The 14,416-nt window shown below is 46.6% G+C and overlaps 1 protein-coding gene across 1 annotated transcript in view; it reads right to left on the bottom strand.

The window, feature by feature from the left end:
• Positions 1–14,416, bottom strand: part of CNTNAP1 (contactin associated protein 1) — a 419,356-nt gene that overhangs the window by 30,792 nt on the left and 374,148 nt on the right. Inside the window, exons 18-19 of the mRNA XM_069634419.1 lie at positions 1,336–1,575; positions 69–341 (exon numbers count right to left, since the gene is read on the bottom strand). Of these exons, the coding sequence (XP_069490520.1) occupies positions 69–341; positions 1,336–1,575 (513 nt within the window). The remainder of the gene's footprint in view (positions 1–68; positions 342–1,335; positions 1,576–14,416) is intronic.

Consider the following 14,416-nt stretch of genomic DNA (forward strand, 5'->3'; position numbering starts at 1 on the left):
GCGAGCACCATCTTTAATAAAAATTGGGATCAACCATTTCTTTCTGGCTCTGTTTTGTAGGTACTCACCATCTTCTCGGAGGATGACGGCCACGTAGTCTTTGGTGAACGTGCTGATGTAAATGAGCACGGCAGGCGCCACCTTGGTGCTGAAGCTGAACACGATCTCCTCGCGGTTCATGGTCAAGTTGTCCTTGGCATTATAGGGGTAGCTCAGTCTGGGGAAGGGGTCGTCGGGCACGGTTTGAGATACTATGCTAGAAAACTGTCTCACTGCGTCCAAGTAGGCTGAGGACATGTTGTAGCGCAGCCACGTCCCCGCCTCAAAATATGCACCCACGTCTGTAAAAACAAGGAACCAAAAGAGATCAGCAGTCAAGCAAGGTACAGTTAGAGCCCAGGGGCTCGAGGAGCCAAACCGTGGTGACCCCAGCCCCCCTAGTCCAGAACCCAGATTAAAGAATCAGTCTGATCCTCAGGAATGTCAGAAGCGGCTGAAGACCCACCTGTTTGTGAAATATCTAAGGGGCTCCTCTTACCTCCGGATCTGGCCTGTGAGTGGCATATTATCTATTCAAAATACAACACTATTTCCAGAACAGAACTGGCAGGGAAAGCAGCAGCAGTATCTTGATTAAGTCTGACAAAAGGTAGGTAACACTTGACTTAAAGGAACTGTTGTCTATGGGGTCCTTTCTTTTGATTCACAGGTGATGGGGACTGAGAGGAGGTGTGTGATAGCTGGGATTGGAGGCCATTGGAGCAGAACAGTGTCGCTTAAGGGGGGTTAGTTGTGAGGGGGCGTGACCGAAAGGGCTTCGAGTTGTGGTCTAAGAGATAGGTTTTGAGGTGTGGAAGGTCTAGGAGGCAGAGATCAAGCGGTGTGCTTTAAGAGGTAGAGCATAAGAGTTTCTGAGAGGTGGGGTCTGCCAGTGTAGTATAATGTAAGGGGAGTGTGCGCGGTGGAGCCTAAGAGACAGTATCAAAGAGTTGCCTTGGGAGAGCTGTGCTGGGAAGGATCTAAGGAGCAGAGGACTGAGAGGCAGAGTCCTATGGGACTTAATGTGTGACCTGAATGGTAGGGGTAGTGCTTTTATCATATAGTTGAGACAGACAATGTAATCAATGGATAAGGGGAGCACTTGACCGTCTGATTGTCTGAGCAGTGACAGGGTGGCTACGATAGGTTGGCTCTCAATTATTGACTCCTCCACTATTGACACTGTCCTAAATTGTACATTTATCATAACTGAACTAATGAATGTTTTGTAGATGTGTGCGAAGAATACATCTTTTAGAATGTGACTGCTGGACGTACTTGGAATTTAAGGCCTACCTCTTGTGCATAGCGGGCCCTCGAAGCCGGTACCATTGCAGTCGCAGGTGTAGTGGCTGTACCGCTCCACGCAGCGGCCCCCATTCTGGCAAGGTATGCGGGGGTTTATACAGTAGCCCGTGCAGTTCACATTCACCCCTTCCGAGTGGTTGGCTTTGCCCTCCAGGTCTAGCGTCACGCCGTTCATCCGCAGGCCACGGAGGCAGCCCAGGAACGGCCTCATCTTGTATTCGGCAGAGCCTGCAGTGGGACATCAAAACACAGGGGCAAATCTGTGAGTGTCTGAAACAGGGCATGGCTACGGACATTGTAGCCGTGCCCTAGCTTTAAAAGCTCTGGCGCTGGTCTTGGAAACGTGAGAACGCCTTGCAAGCTTTTTCAGAGCCCCTTCAAAACACTTCAGTAGTTAGACATTAACCCCAGTTGTTCTGTATAAACAGGGGCGTTGCTAGGGGGGGGGGGCTAAGGGGGCTATAGCCCCTGATCTTTTGGTTGTAGCCCCGGATAGAATCTCAGGGGCTACAGCCAAAAGACTAGCTAGCCCCGAGTCCCAACAGTTCTGACATTAGCTTAGCCCCGGGTCTTTTCCAGACCTAGCAACTCCCCTGTGTATAAACGTTCACATCTTTCAGGAATCTGGGGTGGTTTTAGAAAGTGGAAGGTAAACCACTCATCCAGCTTTGGTTTGACAGCTAAGCTCACTTCCGGTTCCGGATACCTCCCCCTAAGCCCTCCGTCCTGTCCAGCCAATGATCATACTTCAACATCATTGGTGCACTAATTAAGCTGTAGTGCACTCTCCAACCCCTGAAGCCTCTGTGATACAAACTGATGTTTACAGTTCATCAATAGGTAACTGCTCGCTTTTGAAAGTACATGACGCCTGTGAGCTAACAATTTTCTTTGCAATTTGTGTACTAAATGCCAATTCCTCGATGTGATGTGCAATAATATCCCTTCTTTGAACCTTAAAAAAAATCTTTTTTTTTCAATTTAAAATGACCTGCATGAAAGAATATATGCAAACTCAATTTTTAATCCATTCTTATTCGTGCAAACATAACCAACATCATTGACGCATGTTTCGCAAATGTCCTGGTACTATTTAAACCCCATAATTATTAACATAGCTTGACATTAGTACATGCTTGTTCAAAACGTACAAATCTTTAGGAATTTTGACATTCCAACTTAACCTCCAAGTTCCTTTTCCACATACTGATCAATCGCTTGGCTTCTGTTGGGAATTGTTAATGGCAGCAGTGTGTGGTGTATATGAAAAGAGTACTTGAGCTCTCAACTGTCCCACACAGCGCCCGGTGCTTCATTTACCAAGAGTAGGTCAAGGGTAGGGCAATTTCAAAAGAAGTGGAGGACTCCCTACAAATGAACTCACCGCTTGGGACTGATTTACTAAGCCCAGTGCTTTAAGTGGGGTAAGAAATTGAGGGGGGGCCCTCGTTTGGGGGCGTGGCTCATTGTGGGCGTGGCCTAAAAGTGCACAAATCATAGTAAGGTGCGCAAACAAATATATAAATGTATGTGAGCATTTATATGTTTGTATGCGTACTACTATGGTGTGTGTACTTTTCAAGCCATATTTTATAAACATAGCAATGTTACATATTTCTATGTTTATAAAAGGTGGCTTGAAAAGTGCACAAACCATAGTAAGTTACGCACACTTGTGTGCTTACCTTACTATGGTTTGTGTACTTTTCAAGCCACCTTTTATAAACATAGATATTTGTAACATGTTTCTATGTTTCTAAAAGATGGCTTGACACGTAAACAATTCAAGGCATCTTTTATGAAGCGTTGATGACAGATAAAACAAACCGCAAGGTGTGTTTGCCCGTCGACAAAGCTTTATAAAAGATGCCTTGAATTGTGCACGTTTCAAGCCGTCTTTTATAAACATAGAAATATTTCTACCTTTATAAAAGATGGTTTGAAACGTACACAGTACAAGGCATCTTATATAAAGCTTTGCCGACGGAGAAAGCCCCTCGGGCTCTGTGATCTATCTGCTCAGAGCACATAGATCACTGAGCCCAAGGCGTCTTTCACCCTCTGCGAACCCGCGGGCTCCATGATTTAATCTGCATATTAGATCACGGAGCCCACAGGGGTCAGTGACCTGGGGAGGGAAAACAAAGGGACAGTAACTTCCTCTGATGACCCTGATGAGGGGTCATCAAAGGGAGTTACACTAACTGACAGAAGTGCCGCCAGCCTCAGCTTCGCTCTGGCTGGCTGGCACTTCTGTCAGCTTGGCCGACATAATGACGGGCGCATCTCCCGTCGCGGCTGCGGCCGCGGCGGGATAATGCATCCCGCCAATGTTGTGTGGGACGGGGGGCCCCGGCTGGGCCCTGGCTCAGCCCCACTTTCTGGAGACTGCCGGGGCCCGGCCCCGGCAGGCCCTGGCCCACTTAAAGCACTGACTAAGCCTGCTGTGGACCGGCTAGGATGAGCAGAGTGCTGTCTCATTCTCTATCCAACAAGCTCAACAAGCATATCTCCTTAATCCCAATGGGGAGGGGCATGCTGGGAAAACTTTTGCTACACAGCCCAGTCCCCGCACCATATATGAGATGGTGGCAGCTCGGCTCGCAAGACAGTGTGTTACAGAGAAGTGAAACCAAACAGTCTAGAGTCTGGGGACAGGTGCGGCCTGTGTTGGGTGGTCTCACCATTTGGCTAACGGGGTTGCTATCTCTCAGGTGTACAAGCCCGCAGCATCACTAGCGACCATGGCATGGAGACTGCTGGAGGAATTGGTGGCATCAGAGCCCTTGGAGGAGCAGTATGGGGCAGCACGGACCATATTGATGAGGCCATTTTATAGCAGCGGCTGTAGCATGACCTGGAAGTTGAAGGAGCTGTTGATGGACGTCATATGCCAGGTGTGGGCAGTAATGTTTTCCAGCATAGGCTACGATACGATCAGGTAAAAAGTGTCTTGCCTGCATGTCTGAGGAAAATGTCCTCCTCTATTGACATTAAATTCCCCTGCCTTTCCCGCCCTTTCCTTAGCGGTTTTGTGGCATCACACCTTAGGTCCTTACCTATGTGTCTTTGTCATTGACAGCACTGATGATTGTGCATCGAGCCTGCCACCGATTGAATTGATCTGAGCATACAGTGAAGTGCAAATCAGACTGCCAGTCGCAATGTCTTGTCCGCCCTGACTGGGAAAGCTCTAGGATATTTGGGCTCGGAGAGGCCCTACATATACAAAGCAGCATCTCTCTAGATACTTAGGAACAGGCTCCTCACCCAAGGCATCAACGATTCTGCCCTCAATTGGATCTCGTCAATAATTTCTAATTGCTTGCAAATCATTCTCCTTACACCTTTCTGCTCTGCTTCTTGCCCCGTCACAAAAGGGGTCCCTCAAGGAGCCTCCATCTCACCGCTCCTCTTCAACATCCACCTAAACCCACTAATGGCTCTCATCTGCACTCACAACCTTATCTGCTACAATTATGCAGACGATACCCAGATCATTTTCAAAATTCCAAGTTCTCCAGCCTCCCCCTACCCAACCTCACTTATTGCCTCTCAGCTATTGACCTATGGATGATGGCCAACCACCTTAATTTCAACCCAGGCAAATCAGAACTCCTAATATGCAGCAGATCCTCTCTCATTCGCTAACCTCTACCATAGCCACAATTCTTGAGAGTGCCACCTGATGCATCCAACTCCGTTAAAATTCTTGGATGCACCATGGACGCGGACCCATCTCTCTCGAAACACATCAACTCTGTATTCAGAACTTGGCACTTCCACGTACTCATCTTAAAACAAATCTTTTCCTATCGCTCCTATCCACAAAGAGTCTCTGCAATACGGGCCATCATCAGCTTCTGGCCAGACTATGCCAACTCCCTCTATCTTGGAGTCCCAGCACCCACCTCAAGAAACACCAACAAATCCAAAACTCAGCAGCCGGACTACTCCTTGCCCTCTTGTCCAGAGAACATACCAGCCCCACCCTCAGAGAGCTACAATGGCTCCCTATCAGTACACGAGCAACCTTCAAGGCCATGTGCATCACACACCAAGCTCTTCATAATATGGGACCTGAGTTCCAACAGGAAAAGATCATGCACTACCAACCTCCCAGAAACCTCTGATCAGGCTCGGCTCTCCTCACTATTCCCACTTACCACTCCACTAGAGTTGGCGGCTCGGCCTTCTCTCTCCCTAACTCCCACTCTCAGGAACACACTTCCTCTGCACATCCACTAGACAGAGGACTACCTTTCCTTCCAAAAAGTCCTCAAAACCTGGCTATTTCCTTCAATATCCTGAAACCCATCCCGAACCTTCCAATTCCCAATCCGTGCATACAAGCATTCACCACCAGGCCATGCCGGCTGTTATTGCGGCAGCACCAGGCGGTGCTAGCGGTTATCACAGCGGCCCAGTCCTTATACACTATCAAACACCAACCATAACCTTGGTTCTCTCAAGCACCACTAGCTGAACAAAGGCCATTTTCACGCTCTCACATCAAGTGTCACAAGAGAGAGTGATTAGTCACTGAACGTGTCATGTGTAAGATAAACAAGCAAATCGCAATCAGGGTTGTTGAGATAGAATTACAGACCACCCCCCCAACCCCCGCACTGGGATAGATTGTGATGACAGTTAAGGCATTGTCCTGGGAGAATGTGTGCACCCATCCACATGCCTGACCTCGTGGGTTGCTTTCTACCGAGGGCGGTCCCACAACTAGCGCAGTGAGACTGTCATAATGGTAAAAGGCGCTATACAAATGACAACTACAATACAAGTAGAAAAATACTTCTTTGAGTCTGTTTCTTAATGTGTGATTAATCTGATTCACTGGTTTGTGAGAAACACATGCACGTTTCTAATACAAATGTATGTGCCAGGAGTATGAATGCGTCTGTGTATCTGGCATTGTACAGAAACAACTGGCTGGTGCGATATGAATTTGCATCGGTTACATCAGAATTACCTATTTATTAAGTTGTATAATTTGTTGCGCACATATAGTATGTGTTGTCACTCATCCACAAGGGTGCCTATTGCGGTCTCTCAAAATTTGCTTTACAGTATGTCATATTTTAAGACACTCATCCAGTAGGTCCATCCATATACACTGATTCCCACTACCACCTATACTAGACTGGTTTTAAGGGAAACCTACTTTGGGCCCCATTGCAAACATGCGCATGCGTTAATTCACCCTACCCCTGGTGAATACAGGCTGCAACCTAAGACCTATCCAGGACTTGGCACTCTGGGTGCTGATGTGAATCCAGAAGATTATACTTATGCTAAAGTCTGTATATTCCACTCCATCTTGGGTGATACCAAGGCGTAGATGGAATGGAAGACATGCATCCCCTCGCGCCCTTCAACGAAGGCATAGATCTTCCTCCGGCACCCTGAAGGAGAGGAATGCCACATAACCAGATCATAGTAAAGTAGCTATGTAAATCTAGAAGAAGCCCCGCCCCCTCTTTAATAATCAGAAGCAAAAGTGACTCTAAGCACAGGTCATTGATAGAGAAAAATACCTCTTCTCTTTTTAGTCCCCCTTGCAATACGTTGTGGTATCATCTGCCCTCAGGAGAGGCAAAAAAACATCATCGCCTGTTGCCTCCCCCACTTGCAAAGGGTGGCTAGGTTTCTTCAAGGGAATGATCAGAATTATTTTCAGATAAAATGTGGATGTTAATCTTTCTGGTGGCAGCCACAAAACGTTGACAGGCGGGTGTTTGTTTTCAAAGGTGCTGCTTGCATAACGTTGAGAGATGTGGCTACTGTACCAAGGGCATGCATCTGGGGGCTGCTGTGCACAGGCAGGGCCAGCTTCACCCAGTGATTGAAGAGAAGATCCTGGACTACCCTTTCAGTACTGAGGAATTGTTCTATGCTTCCACCGACCACTAGCTCATGAACCACCAACTGCAAGAATTGGCATCAAATAGCTCCTTCCTTTTGCCCTTTATTTCCCAAAGCCTCATTTAAGGGTTGCCAGAGGTTGCAGCTGCCATCACAGTGGCTCCTCTTACAGATAATAATAATGTATTTTTTATATAGCGTTACACACCCATAGGCCTTAGCGTGCACAAATAACAGAAGACGTTACTATCCCACGGGTGGTACTTATTTTATCGACCTTGGAATGATGAAAGACTGAGTTGAACCTGCCAGCATTCGAACCACAGCAGGCTGCACACAGATATAAGGGACGAGCGCTTAGCTCGCTGTGCTATCTGAACAGCCATGCCATCTCAAGCATCTCCAGCTAAGATACGAGTACCTTCACTCGCCAACTCTATCCTGTGGGTACCAGAAGGGAACGGGATGTAAAGAACCCTCTTAAACACAAAGTGATGGCAGGAGTATCATTCTGGAGTCATTGGGCTTCATTACAACTTAGCCGGTCTGGATATAACGGTGCCGGTAAAACCATACTGACACCGTTTTCCAGACTGACTAACTACAAGTTCTGTGGCCATGTGGTGTTACACCCACCAGGTCTGACCTGGCGGGCATAATGCCACCGGCCGCAGACGGACGCGGAAACACAGCACCATTACCACATGGTGCCAGTGTTTCCACTTCCCCGTTCCCGTGGAGTCCAATGGGACTCCACGGGAATGGGGATTTACAGAATGCTGGCTCTGGAATTTCCGGATCACCGGGGCTGTAATGCCCCGGTAATTCTGGCAAGTCCGGAGCTGGTACATCCCCACGAGTCTGGCGGCAGCCTGCTGGTTTACCAGCACGGCTACCGCCGTACTCGTAATGAGGCCCATTGTATCTGATTACTTAAGACTTTTGAGTTACTTATTATCCTTACAATTATTGCAACATTTTATTAAACATTATATGTTATTTCACTATGTCCAAAAACGGTAAAATGCCACTTCTTGTGAATCAAGGGGTACTTGATGCCACCAGGGGCTTAGAAGTGTGTGTGATGTCACATTTGCTAAAGTTTTGATTTTACTGAAATGATTCTTGTGTCTTAAGTCCCTTCATCGCTCTCCAGGGTCTTGTCAAAGGTTCTGAGGTTTCACGGATCATACACAAAGTTGAGACATTTCCAACAGGGAGCGGAAGATGAAACATAAAACATAAAAGGGAACAAACTTTCACTGGTAGACGCCACAGAACACAAGAATCAGAACTGACTCCCACCCGGTGGTCAGGCAGAATTCCGCCCCAATATGGCGAGAGTTGTAGAACATCTGTGTCCTGAGGAACATCACTCAGGGCCAGTCGACCATTTCTGTGGTTTTCCAGGGATTTAGGTTTACTCCTTGCACCTTCTTCTTTTCTTCTTAATCTACTCTGTAACTGGACCTCTACATTCTGAACATTCCAATGCTTCCCCTTGATTAAGCGCAATCTAGGTTTCTGTTGCAATCTTTTCACTCTGCACAAGAGGAATAAAGGTCTTTGGACCAAGTTGGATCTGAATCCCCTCGCTTTATGCTCGCCAGCAAATCCTTTAAGTAGCTCACTCAGGGTTCCATCTTTACACCTATGGAGAAGGGAGATTGAACCCGCTCTAATGACTTCTGGGACGCACACTTCCACATTCACAAGTGTAAATGCACATGTTGGATTTCTTTCATGAATTGCTCATTAGCACTAAAAGCTGCTCCCCGTTAGGTCAGAGCCCCAACCAATGAGCTTTTACTAAAGTACTAGCTTTGTTGGAAACATCCTCAGATGTTGAGGAATTGCCATGTATCCATGCCTGAGGATGGTGAGGGGGGCACTCCCCTAAGAATGCCTGGGACTTTCCCTCCTTTGATTCTTGGACTGCTTTTTGATCTAGATTGATCAATGTCTAAATTCTGTGATTCCCCTTACAAAGCCTTCCTTACAGTTATGTCATTTCGGCCATAGAATTTGGCTATGAAAAGGAACACATCTTGCATACAACATCACCACAACTTTGCAAAAAAGTAGCTATCCCAAGTACTTACAAAAAGGGAATACAAATACAAGGTGAATCTAAGTATCTTAATTTTAATGTGTGTGTTGAGGCCTGGTACTTTGCAAACAACGTATGCATAACACATATTTCTACCTAAACATCCTAGATATCCAGGATCACCTTGACAATAAAGCATGCTTCCAACCGCACACCACAGAGATCCCACCAATACCTCCCACTACCCCCTTGTCCACTTTCTGTCTGCACAGGACCTACACTCCTACAACCCATCAGGATCTCCTGAGGACCCATGTTCCTCCAATCTGTACAATTCAATCATGAAATCTCCAGCCTCAGCACTGATCGTCCTATCCCTCCTCAGCAACTCCATCAGCGCCGGAAGAGTCGCAGCTCAGCTGAAATCTGCACACATCAGACCTTTGCTCAAAAAGCCCAGAGCAGACCCATATGACACAGCTGGCTATCATCCCATCTCTAACGCGGCTTTCATTGGGAAATGTCTGGAGAAAATTAGACATTGCCAACTACGGGACTTCATTGAACTAAACCAACTCTTGAATGAGGCACAGCACAGTTTTAGACCTTCTAGAAGTACAGAATCGGCCCTTTGCTCCATCTGGGATGCACCTAAACAATAATGCAGATGAGAACTCATCCTGCTAGATATCTCAGCAGCTTTTGACACAATCATTCATGAGATCCTCCTAAAAAGACTGGAAGATATTGGTATTAAAGAATCTGCTCTACACTGGATCACATCCTTCTCCATGGGTAAATTGGAAACCACAATGTTGGGGCTCTACAGTTCCCAGCCTCACTCACTCACTTGCGGATTACCCCAGGGATCTGCACCCTCACTTCTACTTTTCAACATCTACATGACAGCCCTACTCTACATCATCAATAAATCTGGTATCTCCTGTCACAAGTACACAAATGGCAAAAATAAATGTACACGTTTGCGCTCCACCTGTCACCAAATTCCCCATGAATTAAAAACTGCTTTGCGCAGGTGGCTGCATGGATGACAGCAAACAGACTTAAAGTAAACCCTAGCAAAACAGAGCTGATTCTCTCTAATCCTACAGGTTCTAATTTCACCACAAATCTGTGGCTTGATGAGATGGGACCCTACACAAACCCTTCAACTGTTGCAAGAAACTTTGCAATGAAAATGAAAAACACCCTCACTCTTGATCTACAGGGCAATGCCATTGTCAGAAGATGTTCCTCCCAGCTGCATATGCTCTTATGCTACGCAGCATCTTACCTTACTTAACATTCACCCACAGGGCCATGGTCATAATTCCTCTAATACTAACCAAACTAGACTATGCAAATAGCCTCTATCCCGGGCTCCCAGATAACCTAATGAGGAGACTTCAAAGAGACCAAAGTACAGTGGCAACAATACTTCTCAGAATTAAGGGATTTGAACATATCTAGCCAGCATTATGTACTCTCCACTGGCTACGCATAAAAAAAGGGTGCATTTCAAAACCTTGAGCATATCCCATTGTTTGTACCACTTAGTGGGCCCTTCACTCCTTTAGAAGTACGTTTCAACACTACACTCCTTCCAGAACACTTAGGTCAAGCAATGCTGCACTAGTGCTAGTCCCTAACTTCAACAAGAAACGACAAGGAAGATCTTATTTTTCTGTTCTAGCCACAAAATTGCGGTACACCCTACCCAAACTCTCCATCTAGTGGAGAACCTCCTGACTTTCACGGAACAGCTCAAGACTTGGCTTTTTAACCAACCACTTTGAAAAGAAAATGAAAAATAATAGCAACCACCTAAAAACTGCAAACCAGCAACTTTTGTGCTAATTTAGGGCAAGCATTTTCTGAAACTCTTGGCACTACCATATGCAGGAATCCAAGCTGACTCATGGAACCTGTCCTGTGTGGCCCTGTTCCACACCATTAATCTCAGTGAAATCTACCACCAAGAACAAGGAAGTGACAACACTCTTGTCCCTACTCTCCACCCCTGCAAACTTCAAGTAACTCCTCACTAGAAACATATTGCATCCTTACTCCTCCCACACCCCTCCAGAGGACCTCCTAGGTCTAGTGTACTTAACAGATTCAGACCATATCTATCTTCTATCAACAACCATGCTGTTCATGTTTGCACTCCACAATCCGGGGGATACCCATATGGCTAACCTTCCCAGTCAGTACCAACCACAAACAACTTAGAGATTTTCATATCAACACACATGTAACGGGTACTTCCGTCCTGCATCCATCAACACCAATGGTTTCTCCATCTGTCTTCCTGCTATCCGACTAACACACCCTGCCCTCCTTTCTTAAAGATGCATGAGCAGTGAGGCTAACATTATTGGCAGAAGAGCTCTCTATAAAACCACTTTACATCTCATTACATTACAACACAGCAGAAAAATCCTAGAAAATCTATCTACAGCTTTAAAAATACATCAAGGCCAACAACCTCCATGAAACCCAACCTGATTCCAGGCCAATAAGAGAACAAATCCACTCTCTGCCTGATCTGGTACATGCTAAAGAACAGCGACACAAATAGAGCAATCACCCTGCTGCAGCACTTGACACCCTCAATCCTGAGATCCTGTTAAAGAAATTAAATGATATTGGAGTTAAAGGAATTGCCCTACAGTGGATCACATCCTTCCTGATGGACAGAATGGAAACAGCAGCCATGGCTCCATCCCTATCATCTCCTTGGAACCTGACATACAGAGTACCTGCATTCAGCAGCCACTTGCCCCTTCTATTCAATATATACATGAAACCCCTCTTGGACGTCCCAAGTAACACAGACATCACCTGCTCCAACAATGCTGACCCCCCAAATTGCCTACAAACTCATAAATGATACAACAGTGGACAAAATGGACCTCAACGCACACCCCACACGGGTCGACTCCTGGATGATGGTTAACATATTTAAGCTCAACACATCCAAAACAAAACTTATGATCAGCAGTACTATACTTTCAAACTCTAAACCAGTCCCCTGACTGGAGGTGATGTGGCCTTGCCCCATTCCTTCACCTACTGTAGAAATCTTGGAGTCACAGTGGACAGTGCCTCATGTTGGAACCACAGATCAAAGCTATTGTGAGGGGCTTCTTCTTCCAAGTACGCACCTCATGGTGCCTCATGCTCTACCTGACCTTCACTACTCCCAGCGCTCCTCCTGCGGCAAAGACCCATAATCCCCCAGAAGGAAATTCTTGCAATATATAATCTCAAGAACACTAAGATCTAGCAACAATGCACTTTTGACTATACCAATTTTCAACCGTAAATAAAATGGTGTCTCCATCTTCTCCTTCACAGCAACGAAACTCCGGAGTTCAATACCCAAAACCTCTGACCAGAAGTCTACCTAACCTTCAGCAAGCATCTAAAAGCCTTTCCCTTCAACTGATTAGCCCACAAGACTGAGATCGAGAACCAACAGAGCCACTAGCCGTTACCGCTGCCCAAGTATCTTACCTTCTAAACTACAGAAAAAAACAGAGCCCTCTCCCACCCCTACCATCCTGCATTCATGTTTACGTTTTTTTTTCAGGCAAATTTTTTCAGCAAAAAATGCCACAACAAAAAAATGGGGATGAATTAACATAGAGGCCGCTCCGCTTTCAGTCTTCGGGATCTCGGTTCATGATAGCATGCCCGCAGAGACTACGTCAATTTCATAGAAAGCGCACCTGCACAAAGGAACCTACTCTACTATGTCTGGTGTACATCAATCAACACCACAGGTTTTCGCATCTGCCTCTACTGCTGTCCCATTAACAACCATCTTTCTTCTTTTCATATAGACCCACGTGCAGCAAGATCAACAAAATAGCAGAAGGGCACTTTGCAAGCCCACTTTATTATTATTTTTAATGCTGGTAAGGCTGAAATAATCTCCATGAAGGTACATATCCCTCCCACCCTTCTATTCACTATGTCCCTTCTTTGAGCACTCCCCAACTATGGTAACTTCTGCTATGAATCTGCGAGCTATCTTCAAAAGCTCCTTCTCTTTCTCTCCTCCGATCGTTGAACTGTCTAAGGAATTGCTCTTTCCGCAGCCTTTTCTCAAACACATTCTGCCTTTCCTAAATTTCCCTCACAAGATGCACTCCATCAGAGTATGTTATCCTTTCAAGGGTGGACTGCTATAATAGCCTCCATCTGGGCCTCGCTAGGTTGAGGTTCCTCCTCTTCCAGGGCATCCAGCCCAGAGCAGCCAGGCTCATCCCGGGACTCAGACCCATGACCTCATCGCCCTCTCCCTGAAATCCCTGCACTTGCTCCCAGTACATGCCCAGACATTCTTCAAATCACTTTGTATCATCAAGCAGCCGACTGCTGCCGTGGGTCTGGGTACCTCCAAAGGATGGTGTCCAAGTAACGCCCGCCAGGCCCCCAAGATCTACCTCCTCTAGCTCTCTTGCTGTCAGGTGACCCAAGAAAGGGACCGTTGGGGGGCTGATCCATCAGAGCTGCTGCTGCCCTCCACTTCAAAAATCTTGCATTCGCTCTTAGAGAAGAACACCACCACTGTTTCAGGAAAGGATTAAAGGGTATCCTTTTGAATTAACACCTTAACCCTTAGGACTGTGATCACTCCTTCTGCCTCTCCCTGCAATGGTGCCTCACTGCGCTGCGGCTGCATGACAGGTCTCTGCACTGCCACCCCCGGCGCCCAAGGCCGGCCAGCTCCTTCTGCTGCTTTATTATGCTCTGTCACGCCCTTGCCTGCGCCATGGGCCCTATGGAACTGTGGGCTGGAGATCACTGTCACCTCCTAAGCACATGCCCGGCACTTGCATGACACGCACTCACCTGCGGTTTTTGGTCTGTTGTTCTGTGGAGCCTCGTCTGTGCGCTCGTGGCTTCTGCTTTGGCGTGTTGTTGGCACCTGGGTAGTGCGTGCACTTCCTCCCCTTCTCCCTCTGCTTGCATTTACCTCACTCACAACCTAGCGAAAATCATACCCCCTCCCTTTTTTCACTTGTCGACCAACCAAAAGTTTACTGAATGGGCTTTATAAATGAAATTAAATTATTACATTTTCCGATAGTAAATTGGCATTCGACATGCCCTATCAAGCACCCAATACTG

Source organism: Ambystoma mexicanum, chromosome 13, assembly GCF_040938575.1.
Source record: "Ambystoma mexicanum isolate Mex_15411 chromosome 13, UKY_AmexF1_1, whole genome shotgun sequence".
In the NCBI taxonomy this organism is placed as follows: Eukaryota; Metazoa; Chordata; class Amphibia; order Caudata; family Ambystomatidae; genus Ambystoma; species Ambystoma mexicanum.